A 15,082-nucleotide genomic window follows, 5' to 3' on the forward strand; every position below is an offset into this window, starting at 1 on the left:
GCCAACTAAACTTACTTTTTAAGGAGGTAACCAAACAGCACAAAAACTTTCAAAGTTACAAAAAAAAAAAAAAACAGCAAAATTATAGAATGATGCAATAAAGTTTGTAGGAAATAATACTGGTTTTCATGTATTTTGGGGTGTTTTGAATGTTTTTATAATGATTCCTGGTGGAAATCCATAGTTATTGAGTTATGGTGGGTCGACTACCCTAACTGAAAATCTATTGCCTTGTGCCATGTATCGTCATCAATTACATTCGAAACACCTTAAAATATAGTGTAATTGTTTAATTGTGTTGATATTTGAGTTTAAAACTGTTTCCATCATTCTTGCTCTTTCAAAAACAATCAGCGTAATAAAAAAATCAATTACTAATCAAAACAGAGTAAGCGATGCAATGCTGGGAAAAAACAAGCTTTTGTTTACCAGGACTTCGACGCATAGAAAACGGGGTTTTGCATCCCATTTTCTATGGCGTCCTTAGTAGAAGTATTCATCGTGTTACAAATACTTCCTTACTTGATTGAGCTTATGATTTATTGGTTTTTGCTTGACGTATGCTCGTTTCACTCACAATTAAATATCTCCTTGCTCATACCTTCAGGCGAGTGGAATGTGTTTCGCTACCAAGTTAGCCCCAAGGACTAGTATTTTGACGTTAATTATCAATTACACAAACTTGAAGGGGTGAATTGTAGCTTTGAGCTTCAGCAACTGTTCGAACATGGATTTGGCTTCCATTTCCAACAATCAGACTAAATATATCAAACACACCTTTATTATCAACATGATCAATAAAATAAGAGCTATGATTATTTTGCATATTCCAATATTAAAAACAAATAAGATCTAAAATATAAAACGGGCCCTTTACTCTGTTCAAACAAATAACTTATGGCAGAAGCACTGCCTATCAAACAAGTGTTTTTCTAAAATACCGGCTGGAAGGAGGCTCCTATGATGTGATATGGCAAAAGGACCAAAACAGGTATTTCATATCAAAATCTGTAACTTCGTTAATTAAGGTTTCCGCCAGTATTATACAGTATGATATTCAAAATAGTGTATTTACAAAGATCTATTCTATTATGCAAGAGTCAATGTCCTAACTGCTATTGCACCATTCTATAATTGAACCAAAACAAAAAAATTATAAAGAAATCAATCTTTAATATTGTATGTACAGGACCTATAACATATAGATGGACATTGTTGTGTACCTAAACTGTTAAAATATAATCCATAATATACTTGCCCAAGGAAGCAAAATTCCTTTGAACCCACTGCTACCCATTCCATTCAGTGGATGAAAAACAAATACCACCCCTAAACTGCCCAGAAATTCTGCCTTTCATAGAATCAAGAAACATTCTAATACATAGTGGTTTCTAATACATAGTGGTTTCTAGAGCACACTTCATAGCTAAGCCACCAAGCTGCTTTTGCATTTACTGAAATATTGTAAAACACAGCGAGACCATTTGTCATATACTTTCCATCTCAAACAAATCTTTACTAAGTATTTGAAAGTAAAAAAAAAATAAAATTATACAAGAAGAAATTGGTCATTATTTCATTATCGGCATCATCTCCTAGGCCTATTGACGCAAAGGGCCATGGTTATCATAGTCCTCAGCCACGTACGTATGTATCTTCAAACTCCTCTAGTGCCTTTTAGAGCCCAGTTAAATGTTTGGTGAACTAATCTCTTAGGAAGTGCAAAGAACATGCCCAAACCATCTCCATCTACCCCTTACCATGACTTCACACACATATGGCACTCGAATAATCTCTCATAATCCTGACCTGCCATTTAACTGCCAATATCCTTCTGAGGGCTTTGTTCGTAAATCTACTATATCTGTTGGATACTCTTTCATTGTCATACCACGACTCATGTCCATAAAGTAACACACATCTCACTAAACTGATATACAGCCTGATTTTTCTATGTGATTTGATTTCCAAATTTTACTTAACCTAGCCATTGTCTGATTTGCTTTTTTCAATCATTCGCTAAACCCCAATTCTAAAGACCCTGTATTGAAGATCATAGTTCCTGAATACTTATATGACTATACCTCATTAATCCTTCCCCCTTACAATATTTCATCTTCCATTGCATATTCAGTTATCATCATCTCTGTCTTTCTTATATGTATCTTGAGCTCAACCTCCTGTGATATTTCATGCATTTTGCTAAGCAAGCATTGCAAAACCTGTGTTCTGCTAATAAGGACAGCATCATCAACATTCTCTCAGCAAGGTAATTTCCTATTACCTATCCAGTTCAATCCTTCTCCACCATCTTCAACTGTTCTATGCATTATAAAATTCATGAGGAGGATGAACAAAACAGGTGACAACACCTTCCCTTGGAGTAATATGCTATTCACTGGAAATTCATCTGATAGGACTCCACCAACATTAACTTTGCACTTGCTATGCTCATGAACAGGCAATCAAATTTATATATTTAAGAGGAATTCCATAACAATGCAAGACTCCACAAGATTGGCCAGTGCACTCAAAGGCTTTTCCAGAAACAGCAAATGCCATCAAAAGTGGATTTCTATATTTCACACATTACTGTACAACATGTCATTATTTGCTAGTTTCTATTTTCACACATGCATTCCAAGTTTGAATAAGAGCACAAGCTTAGGCTTCTACATTTCCTATGAATGAAATTCTTTCAGAACCTCTGGCACCCTTTACAGCAGTATCACAACAGCAGATGCCCATTTAGGTATACGTTAGATGACCCCACATATGTTGCCACTTTCAGATGTGGGTATGTACTTCGTTCATGTAACCAAACTGCTTTGGGCTGCTTCTTTAATAACAAAAAGGCCATGTTTTGACTGTGGGCAGGGAAGGATTGCTATCCTTAATCCATCATAATGTGATTCACCAAACATTTCTTTCTTCTGACTGTTTTGAGAATAGACAATCCAGGTTATTTTACTTACTTTAAGGTCTTCTCTCTTGGTCCTATACAGCAGGGAAAATCTACTCTCCACAGGACCTTCCCAGTGCTTTTATCAGCCTTCAAGTTCACTTTGATGGTCAAGTCCCTTAATTCTAGACAAAGATTGTCTAACCAATCATAGGACCTACTTTTACCAATATGGGAATAACCTCAATGCCAAGTCTATGTAAAGGAACTAGGTTACTTATCTTATTATTTTTCAAGTCCTTAATCCTGAAGAAAATCATACTGACATATAATAAACTTATATCTGAAGCTTTCCTCTAAGCAAAGAACCAATCAGTAGGGTTGTGTCTTTCTCACATATACTATAATATTAAGTTTTCCTTCAACCAAAGAACCAATTTACAGCTTTAATGAAAGTTTATTTTGCAAAAACCATAAGCATCATCAATTTATCTTGTCCATGAAAATGTAAAGATGAAGCAGAAACATGCACAGTCAAGAGTTTTCTGGACCTTGAAAAATTTGAGTCCAGTGGAGCTGGGATTTACATATCCACATATGCAAGGCAACCAGAATTTTTTAACCTTTTTAACGAATCTACAACAATTTAAAATACACCATTTTGCTTGATAATAATAATACAACATTGTGTATAGGGCATGCTTTTCTATTCTAGAACATATCAAGTTTTTTCTCTAATAATTTTCTTGAAATGATAAATATTTTAGATACCCAAAGATATTGAAACCATTCTTCTGCCGGCAAAACTTTAAATCTTATTTTAATTTTACTTGTATTCTCCAGAGAAGTATGCAATTCAGTTAATCCTCCACCAAACATTATCCAGTCACCAATACATGCATTCAATATTGTACATGATTTAAAGGCTAGATCATCATAAAATTGCTATAGATATGATTATTGTTAAAATATTGACATGCCATAAAATATACTAATGTGAAGTTCATAAGAGACTTGAAAAACACTAATTATTGCATAATCATAATGATACATAGGAACAAAAATAACTATTGCATAAGCTAACAGCACATTACTTAATAATGTTGTTTCTGCTATAAGGACAAGGGCTACCCATCAATTGAACAATAGTCTCAACGAATTGATACCTGCTAGTCAAATATTAACCTACTAAAAAGATCTTTTCCTGAGCATCATAGATAAATTAAGAAATATTTCATAATTCAGTGCTAAACCTTATCAGTAAAGCATAATGAAAACTGCAATACCATAAACCACTTTTTTACATTTCTTTCTTCTAAATCTTAACCGGGAAGTTACACACCAAGGAATATAATGTTTTGTATTATATACTTTGGAAACAATTGAAAATCAAATAAAATACTCAAGTAACATTTTTCCTAGAATTTTTCTTAGAAATGCTTATAAAGCAATAACATCATAAATAAAAAATAACTACAATAACTCAAAATTGGAATGTTATGCCTCGAGGTTGCCCATACCTTACTGAAGGTTTTTTGAAGCTACCTTTTTTATCCTAGCTGTTCTGCTTATTGGCATCTTTTCATCCAATTCCTAGCTGTCTTATTTAATCCTTTTTACATTTCTCCTATCTTTAGAGTTAATCTAAACAAGTTCACATTGGCTCAATATGAGACTACTGTAGATGGTCTTGGTGAATAATAATAATAAGCTACATCCCTGGTTTTCCTGTGTATTTCTTAAATAGAAATATCTTCAGGATATATCTTGCTTTAATTGAAAATTTCATAGTGATCTTTGTGAACATAAAATGATCAACTGTCTTGTTGGTCTGATGCACAATGTTTACAATAATTAAATTAGATATATTTCCAACTTATGTCCGAGTCTTTTTTAAGTCACGCCTTAAATTATTTCTTGTTGAGATGTACAATTATACAAGGGGCAAGGATGGTGACTCCTCATAGATTAATATACTAAATTTTGTTACCTTTCCAGGGGAAAATGTACAGTAATTCTTCACCATAACAGGGACACCTTTAAATTGCAAGGTTTCTGAGTGTAGACAAGTTTTATATTTTTCATATTTTAATTATTTTTTGTTAAAAAGAGTAATTTTTAGGCCCAAAAATTAATAAAAGTGAATTGGAGTAATATTGTATAAACTTGTGTAATGCTTGCTATCTCTTATTTTATGCGGGCACCAAATTTTCATCAATAAAAAAGTTTATCAAGTATCCAATGTATCACGAGTTCCCATTTTTGAGACCAAATTATAATGAACTAATCTCTTTTTCTCTACATCTTTATCCCAACTTCTACTTTAATAAGTAAAAGAAAAAAAAAAGACAAGGGGGAATGATAAAAGTATCCTTAGTAACGCATATGGCTTAAAACAACCGAACAAAAAACAGCCATTTTGTTATGAACAACCAATTTAGATAACAACAGCTGCTTTGCTTGCATTTCAACTTTCTTATGACAGTAGACCATTACGGTGGTATACATTACAAAATACATTAGTAAAATACAACTGATATATTACATCATCCCTTTTTTGGTTAATGAATAGGTAAACCAAATTAAACAAAAACAACTTAAAGAATTTGAAGGGAACTTCAACAAGTTCCTAAGTTTTGTAATCAATTACCTCAAAGTTAAAGAATATTAAATTATAGTGCATTGGCATAAGGTATGAAACCACTAAACTTCAATATGCCATAAAAATTGACAGTAAATAAAATTGGATGAAATTGTTTTACTAAAACTACATACTTTTATATCATAAAATAAAAATAATACTTCAAGTAATAAGTCTCCTTTAGCACGTGATAAAAAAATCATTTGTTACTTTGCGTTAATCAGCTGCTTTGGTAAGCATAGATGGTATTTTGAGCAAGCTTACAAACGTTAATGGAAAAAGCATATATTCGCTGTTTTTATTTCATAACACGATACTACTGTGTGAAAATGAAAATCATTATTATTGGATACAGTTAGGGGAAATATCAAGGTTATTAAAATCCTTTTCATCTTAAATACATCTGTACTATTTTACCAAAGTAAATAGCCAAACAGTTTGGTCTACAGTGAAAGCAAATTTTTGTTTAAAAAAATAATTTAAGTGTGTATGACGGGTTTATGATAGTGTTAGGAGGGTTTGTGTTTATTACCGCTAGAGTGTTATTGGGTCCTTAGACTGGACAGACAGTAATGAATTGGTTCCCGCTCTCTGGTTATGGCTCATTTTATCTTTGCCGACAAATACACAGAATAGTCTGGCCTATTCTTTAAACATTCTCCTATTTCCTTATACACTTGACAACTCTGAAAATACCAAAAAATTCTTCTTCATCCAAGGTGTTAACTACTGCGATGTAATTGTCCAGTGACAACTTTCCTCTTGGTATGGGTAGAGGAGAGACTCTAACTATGGTAAGCAGGTCTTCTAGGAGGACACTCTGAAATCAAACCATTGTTCTCTAGCCTTGGGTAGTGCCATAGCCTCTGTACCATGGTCTTCCACTGTCTTGGGTTAGAGATCTGTTGCTTGAGGGTACACTCAGGAACACGATTTTATCTTGTTTCTCTTCCTGGTTATTTTCAAGTTGTTATAGTTTATATATGAAAGATTTATTCTAATATTGTTTTTAAACTTCTCGTAGTTTTTTCTTATTTCCTTTCCTTATTGGGTTATTATCCCTGCTGGAGCCCTTGGGCTTATAGCATCCTGCTTTTCCAACTAGGGTTGTAGCTTAGCAAGTAGTAGTAGTAGTAATAATAATAATAATAATAATAAATTTATAAAGAAAATAAAAAATATGAACAATTTTAAAAATTATAGTATAGATATCTGTATTTACTTCTCAGGAAGGAAGGGGGACCAGCTCCATCCATAAACTACTTTGTTCCAACATTAATACAAGCCATAAGACCTTAAACGAAGTGGAACTACCCTACCATTAGTAAGAGGGGGGTGAGGGGTATAGCCAGCCACCCCACTCACACACCCGTGACGTTTCATAGTGTTCATCTTCTCAGAGCTTCAAAGAGCCTGCATACATATTTTGCAAGCTTTTCCTAGACTCTCCAGTCCTCGGTACGTTCATCCCTTATGAAAGTTTTTTTCATTGCTCCTCGGGCTCCACTAGTACCTTTTTTCTATTAGAGTAGACTGTGCCATGTGCCTCAAGGACAAGGTTTCCGCTTCCGCCCACTGCCTCTTCCCTTGTGAGCCATAGTCTTCATAGCTAAGTTGGTTGGCCAGGGCACCAGCCGTGAGATATTAAGAGTTATGGGGTCCTTTGATTTGCCAGACAGTACTCCATTGGATCCTTCTCTCTGATTACGGTTCACTTTCCCTTTGCCTACACATACACTGAATTTCGTAATACAGTACCTCAACATACGTGTATCCAAACATACGAGAAATTTAAGATACAAGGTAAGTTTCGAGCAAATTTTTGCCCCAAGATACGGGACAAATTTGAGGTACGAGGATACGAGACCGTTCCCTATGCGGCCGCTAGGTGGCTGAGTGTGCGAGAAGCTGCTCACGAGTACAGCATCCCTCTCTCTTTCCCGTCAAATCCCTGTCGCGTAAAGTTATCTCCGAGCATCGGCCGTCGTGTTTGCTCATGTTTTTTACATTAATCAGTACTGAATTAAGTGAATAAGCAATGGGTCCACAGCAAGCGAGTGCAAACAAGGGTAGTGAAGAGAAAAAGCGTATGATGACAATAGAGATAAAGCATGAAATAATCGAAAAACATGAGAGTATTGTATGAGTGACTGAGCTGGCTCGCCAATATGAGAGGAGTACATCAACAAAATGTACCATCCTCAAGCAGAAGGATGCTATAAAGAGCACAAAGCCTTCCAAAGGACTAACCATCCTTTCCAATCTGCGCAGTGATATTCATGACGAGATGGAGAGGCTTCTTTTAATATGGATAAAGGAGAAACAGTTGGCGGGAGACAGAGTGACCAAGACGATCATCTGTGAAAAGGCCAGTGTAATCTACAATGACTTGAAGGAAAGCAAGCAGCTGAGAGAGGTGAGACTTCAACGTCAGCGGAAACCTTCAAACCCAGTTGTAGCTGGTTGGATAATTTCAAAAAACGGACTGGGATATACTCGGTTGTGAGGCATGGGGAAGTAGCAAGTTCCGACTCGAAAGCCACGGTGGACTACTTCAAAACCTTTGCCTCAGTTATCGCAGAACAAGGATACATCCCCCAACAAGTGTTCAGCTGCGATGAAACTGGCCTTTTCTGGAAGAAGATGCCCAGGAGGACATTCATCACAGCAGAGGAGAAAAGACTGCCGGGCCATAAACCCATGAAGGACCGGTTAACTCTAGCCTTGTGTGCCAATGCCAGTGGAGACTGTAAGGTCAAGCCACTGCTGATGTACCACTCAGAAACCACCCATGTGCTTTCAAGAGCCACAGGATCTTGAAACAGAAACTTCAAGTGATGTGGCGCGCTAATGCTAAGACTTGGGTTACGCAGCATTTCTTCAGAGAATGGGTTAATCTGTGCTTTTGTCCGGCAGCCAAAAAATATTTGGCCAAGAAAAAACTGCCGATGAAATGTCTCCTGGTCCTCGACAATGCCCCTGGTCACCCTCCTGGTCTTGAAGCGAACATTCTTGACGAGTACAGGTTCAGCAAGGTCCTTTATCTCCCTCCCAACACCATGCCACTCCTCTAGCCCATAGACCAACAAGTAATTTCCAACTTAAAAAACTGTACACGAAGCATTTGCTCAAGAAATGCTTCGATGTCACAGACAACACCAACCTCACCCTTCATGAATTCTGGAAGGAACATTTCAATATCGTCCATTGCTTAAAAATAATTGACGATGCATGGCAGGGTGTCACAAGAAGAACTCTTAATTCAGCATGAAAGAAATTGTGGCCACCTTCCGTCGCTGAGAGGGATTTTGAAGGGTTCCATATGCCAGATCCTGATGAACTCGAACCTATTGTGGTGGATGAAATTGTGTCTCTTGGAAAGTCCATGGGCCTGGAGGTAGATGAGGCAGACGTGAACGACCTTGTCGAGGAACATCAGGAAGAGCTCACGACACAGGAATTGATTGATCTCCAGGAGATGCGACATTCGGAGGTGTTGCAGGAGCTTAGTAGCGAGGAGGAGGTGGAAGAGGAGGACCACCTTTCTATGAAGGAAATCAGAGACATGTTAGCAAAGTGGCAGGAGTTTTCTGAATTCATGGAAAAGAGGCACCCGGACAAGTTGGCATGTGGTCGTGCGTTAACCTTTTGTGACAACACTTGTGTAGGTCATTTTCGTAACATTTTGAAGGGAAGACAAAAACAAACATCCTAGATAGGTTCCTTTTAAAAAGGCCAGCAAAAAATGAAGGTGAAAGCGAGTCAAAAAGCAAGGCAAAAAGAGCCAAGCCGGAAGTAAAAAAAAAAAACCATGAAAATAAAATTAGAATTAAACTTAGTGTAACGTAAGATTAACATTTATTTTTTAGTGTGTATAGAGTAAGCTAATTTCATTTAAGTTAAATTCAAAGTTTAAGTTATATTACGTTGTGTTACAAAAGGGTAGCGTACCGAACGAGTTGCCATTAAGTCTCTCTCAGCACACACCGCCGTTAGCCACTACCGTCTGTCTCGAAGGTAAGAACTCCATAATAATGTCACATTTTACTCTAGATCATAACCAGTACGTACATAGGTATTTGTTTTGTGAGTGTAGGTTGTGAATTAGAACAATTAAAAACATGTTTTTCCACTGTAATATACTGTTATTAGGATTATTGTAGTACAGTAGTTGAAAATATGATAACGGTGAACAAAAATCCCAGAAGGTAAAATTTTGATAAAAGTGCTACCACCTAGGCTACATAGAATTTTATAAATAATTTCTATGGTAAGCTACCTCCCAGTACACTGTAGTCAGAGCTAGTAAAATTTGCTGCATCACTTTGGATCAAGTTGGTGTTTCTTTGTATCAATTATCTGTTCTTTTGATATTTTTCCACTTAGTGACACAACTTATTCTATCTAACTATAACCTCTCATTTAGGAATAAATACTTAAGGTCTGTCCTGTGTTTGTCTCTGCTTAAAAGGAACCTTTTATCTTATTTCAAAAAAAGATAACAACTAAACACAAGAAGATATTGCAAATCAGGCAGATTACGATTATAAAAAAGTTTAAACGGGACAAAATGGCAAGATTTTTAAGGAAGCAATATTAAATGAAGGCCAAATGCTAGAAACCAAAATGTTTGGTAATTTGACAGCCAAGAATGAAAAGAAAAATTTTTATTTGAAAAGTAATATAGCTGGAACTGTAGGAATTGGTGTAATAAGCTCTTCTAGCTATACTGTACTACAAGGCACAGTAGGCAATGCCATGTTATAAACTGTATGTAATGGGTGGTTTACAATTATTCCTTGTCCAAATTTCAATTCAGTCACTATGAACTTATTCCTTACATTCTAGGTGAGGTACTGTGATTACACATAGTAAATTTTGAATTCAACATCATACATAAAAATAGGCATCAGCATAAATGAACAGTTTGAGGTAGAGAACGAGCAAGAATATCTCTATGTGGATATAATGAACCTTAATAAAATAGGATAAATGAAAAGGACAACTCTACAAAATTATTTGTTTTTGGTATGTGTTCCTCTTAAAATTACAATCTCCTTTGTGAACAGATTTCGTCCTCAAATGGATAGAACAACATTACTAAGCTGTGTTGCAAATTTACATCTTATCTTTGGAATATATTTTCAAATAGTTTTTTTTCTTGGCACTGCCATTCTTTTTCTCAGGTATGAACCTTCATAAAAATTATGCAACTTTAACACTAACCTAAATCAAATAGCAATTTTGTAATATCTGTCCAAATCTGTCACAGCTAGTAATTCCATGCTGCAGATACAAATCCTTTGTGAAGAACTGGCATATGTATCTTAAATTATGCAATAGCGAGTTAATTGCAGCGACAGTCGAATTTGCCAAGTTTGTCCATAGGTACTCCTCAGAATTAACCATTTCAGAAAAAGCACCATGATGCTCACACACTAGTACTCTCAAGAATTGCATGCACTCCTGTAGATAATATTGATCAAAGTGCAAATTGAAAGGAAAAAATTTGCATCCAATCCAATTTGGTGAAAAATCCATAATCTTTGCAATACCATACTTTGATAATATGCACAGCTTTCTCAACAGAAAAAGAGGAATCTCTTCAAGTAACCCGATACAATACAGCAATTTCACAAAACTCAGAATTCTTTTCACTGTACAGTATTTGATTACAATTTACAAAATTTTGGCACCCCCCCCTAAAAAATTACCAACAAAGGAGTTCTGGAAATGGTTTCCAAGGTATTATGTACCTTAAAGATGTAAAAAAAGGCTTCTACTCAAGCCATCACACCTGTAATTATAGTTGAGTGGAAAAGTTTGTACACACATACCGTTCGCCTGATGAGGGTGCGATCTCCAGATTCATCATCATCAGGAGTAGGCGGGAGTGGTCGATTTGGAGGAGGTCCTGAAAAAATTTTTTGTTTGTAACATAAACTCATAGTTATGGAATTGAATATATTAGAATTTCATTTTAATATAAACACCTATATTAAGCAATAATAGAGTAGTAAATATTACCTTACCTCATGTACAAAGATTATTCCCGTCTGGGTATCTCGCTCCTTATTACTACTTACAAAAAAACTATAAACTAAAATCTCTTTTTTCTCCGTAATGATCAACTTTTATATTAATGAAAACTTCCTTGAGCCTAAGTAACATGCCTTATTTCAATAAAATATTTCCTCCAATAAAATTCTGTTTAACAATGAATACAATGATTATAATGCAAAAAAACACCAAACTATAATAGTATTCTAATTAGCTAAATAGAATTGAGTGTAGGCCATGAGCTTGAATGTCGGCAAGAAATTGATAACTTACGATGACGCATGGAATGAATAAAACTAATCAGGGGAAAATTATTTCTGAGGCCTATGTAACAGAGGCAATAGTTTATCTTAAAACTACCCAAATATATGTTGCCCCCTTAATAAAACTCCCTGGCCCCAATATATTTATATATATATATATATATAAAATACATCTTAGCCGTGACAGAAAATTAAGAGACTATATTCAGCTATATAACAATCAATAAAATCAGTCTCCTAAACATACTGTCCCATATTATATAACTGTGAATGCTGTCCTATATTTGCTTTTATATAAGTTGATGGCTTTGAAAGTTAATTGATTTTCATTTTACTAATTGATTGTCCTCAAATATCAATGACCAAAATATCTTCTTTACTGGTGCTACTCAGCTGATCTTCGTACCACACACGCTGGCCTAAGAGTTTAATAACCAGGAACAAAGTTTTTTCTTTATTGCTTGATCTTCATGCCACTAGCCAGCTGGCCTAATGAAATTTTAATAATTCAAAGAGCTGTTTGTACATAATGGTATGCTTTTAAAGTTAAAGAATTCATATTTTATTATTTTCCTTGCATTTTAAGAATCCTTAAATGAAGAATGTAAATTTTGAGTTACCAACTAAACCAAGGCATTGGGTCTACTTATATTTAAACTTGTATAATGAGATTTATTATATAAAAATAAAAAACCTTTATAATGAGATTATATAAAATAGGATATGCAGTATATAATTCTCATGTGATATTGCCTTTTTAAGGATAGGTAAAATTTTCATTACATATACTAAGCTCACAAAACAGATAGTCATGTTCATTTGTCAGCTGATGAACCTCCTTTCCCAATATTTAATTCCTATAAAATAAACTGCAGCTACTTGTACAGAATTTCTCTTCTTTCTCAAAAGAATCTTGCGAAAAATAAGAAAATATAAAATTATAATTTTATCATCACACGAACACACAATATGCTATGTATTATTTTTCGTAGAGCATGGCTGATGTGCATTCATTTTAGTTGAAAATAATCGGTGAATGGCTACGCTACATATCAAAATAAGCATAATACTTCCGCGTTTATTTTCATCATTATGTTTTTCAATTCTTTTAAACCTTGAAATAATAACTGCAATGGAATGGAATATTCACAAGTGGTTTAAGTTTTCCCACTGAAGAGTATATAGGCCTAAATGCCAAGGACTCAAGATCCGTAATATATTTTTTTTCAAATTCAAATTTGTCTACAGCTAACCTTCGCTGCATATTTTTTTTTTTTTTTTTTGTGCCCCAGTCAGAGTGATATGCTATCCTTCCAGTAACATGGAAAAGGGTAATCTTTCATGTTTCATGGGGAAAGGAGTAAACTGTATACTATGCAAGAACACTAGCACTTCCCATTTTAGGTTAAAATGTGCAGTCTAAGTGGATGCTCTTCTGCACATACTACCAAGCCTCAGATTGCACTTCCAACACAGTTCTCCATGCCTAAATTCACTCCTTCCTTCCTCCCATACTTTGGATTGCTTCTCCCACACTAATCACCTCTATTGCTACCTTGCCTTTCAGGAAAAAGGAGGAATTGTTGATATTATACACTTCCACTTACTCTAGACCAAGACTTTGTCTCTTCAGAAAGTGGGAGAAGCTACTGTCTGTTACTATTATTATTATTATCACTTGCTAAGCTAAACCCTAACTGGATAAGAAGAATGCTATAAGCCCAAGGCCTCCAACAGGGAAAATAGCCCAATGAAGAAAGGAAATAAACTATAAAGGCATTCCACATAGAACGACCTCTTATATAATGATAATTCAAAGATGCGTCATTTTTTAAAGACAACTCCAATATTTGTCTAACGACCATCTCTCGAAGGTACGAATGTGCAGTGGCAGCACAGTCGTGTGTGTAAATGAACGCAGGTGTTTGATATGTTGGGCGGAGGCAACTGGCAGCGAATCCATCGTATCAGTACGCAATACTGTCAATAGCTCTCTCAGCATCTTGTGTTCTTTCCTACATCTCATATTGAAGTATTCGATTGCGTTACTTTACTCTCGCTAAAGTACATATAACCATACAGTGAGCCCCTCGCTACTTCGCGGTTCGACCATCGCGGATTCACCACTTCGCGGATTTTTTTCATGACCCATATATCGCGGATTTTCCGGAAAATTTCGAAAATACCGCGATATATGAAGACCCCAAATACGATATTTCGTTACCTGTAATTCCATTAATACTGTAATTAGTAATATCTGCTCTTACTGATTGTTCATTGCATTACATATGACATATAATTCAGTACAGAAAGAAATAAAACACGAAAAGAGAATGTGATCACACGATAATTCAGTATACAGTACGTAGTAAAATTAAATCGAACATGAAACGCAAATCAGATGCAGTCATACCGTATTAGAATGGTGTAAGGCTGCTGATGGCTACTACTGTACTACAAATGTAATGGATGTGCATCTTTTCCATGAATCTTTTGTATGTATACGTACGTAGTACTGCATCCAATAATATTCTTTGTTGCAAAAATCACATCTCGAATAAGCGTACAAAAAGAGAGAGAGAGAGAGAGAGAGGAGGAGAGAGAGAGAGAGAGAGAGAGAGAGAGAGATCCAATAAAACACACAATAGGACAAGAAACAAAAACAGTGATGAGAGAGAGACAATAATAAAACAAGCGTAAAATAGCGTACGTAAAGCTGTACTGTATACTGTACGTAGGGTACCTTGTACTTGAATTGGTAACTACTACGTAGCATATAAGACGGATTGTGATTGGTTCAAGCGCTGATAGATGACGAATCAGAACCCAAGTTTTGTAATCTAGCCTGTGATTGGTGTTTTGACCGCTTCTCCAACCTCCAGCATCTTTTCGCGGCCACTTTGTCTGCCGCTGTATCGCTGTGTAGATGTTGCTACGTTATTGTGAACTTTAATCTGTGCTGTGCGTGACTGTTTTAAGTTGAACTTTTTGTTGAACTTTCTGTTAAACCCTACTGTACAATGGCTCCCAAGCGTTCTGCTTCTACTAAGGCTGGTAGTGAGCCTAAACGCCACCGAAAGATGATGACGATTGCTGAGAAGGTGACGCTTCTCGATATGTTAAAAGAAGGAAGAAGTTACGCGGCCGCAGCCCGCCATTTTGGAGTGAACGAATCCACCGTTCGCTATATCAAGAAGGACGAGGCGAACATTAGAA

The 15,082-nt window shown here is 35.6% G+C and overlaps 1 protein-coding gene across 9 annotated transcripts in view; it reads right to left on the minus strand.

The window, feature by feature from the left end:
- Positions 1-15,082, minus strand: part of msn (serine/threonine-protein kinase msn) — a 234,755-nt gene that overhangs the window by 121,928 nt on the left and 97,745 nt on the right. For all 9 annotated transcript variants that reach the window (XM_068389285.1, XM_068389312.1, XM_068389280.1 and 6 more), the window contains one exon: positions 11,381-11,457. In XM_068389285.1, the coding sequence (XP_068245386.1) occupies positions 11,381-11,457 (77 nt within the window). The remainder of the gene's footprint in view (positions 1-11,380; positions 11,458-15,082) is intronic.

This window comes from Palaemon carinicauda, chromosome 1, assembly GCF_036898095.1.
Source record: "Palaemon carinicauda isolate YSFRI2023 chromosome 1, ASM3689809v2, whole genome shotgun sequence".
Taxonomy (NCBI): domain Eukaryota; kingdom Metazoa; phylum Arthropoda; class Malacostraca; order Decapoda; family Palaemonidae; genus Palaemon; species Palaemon carinicauda.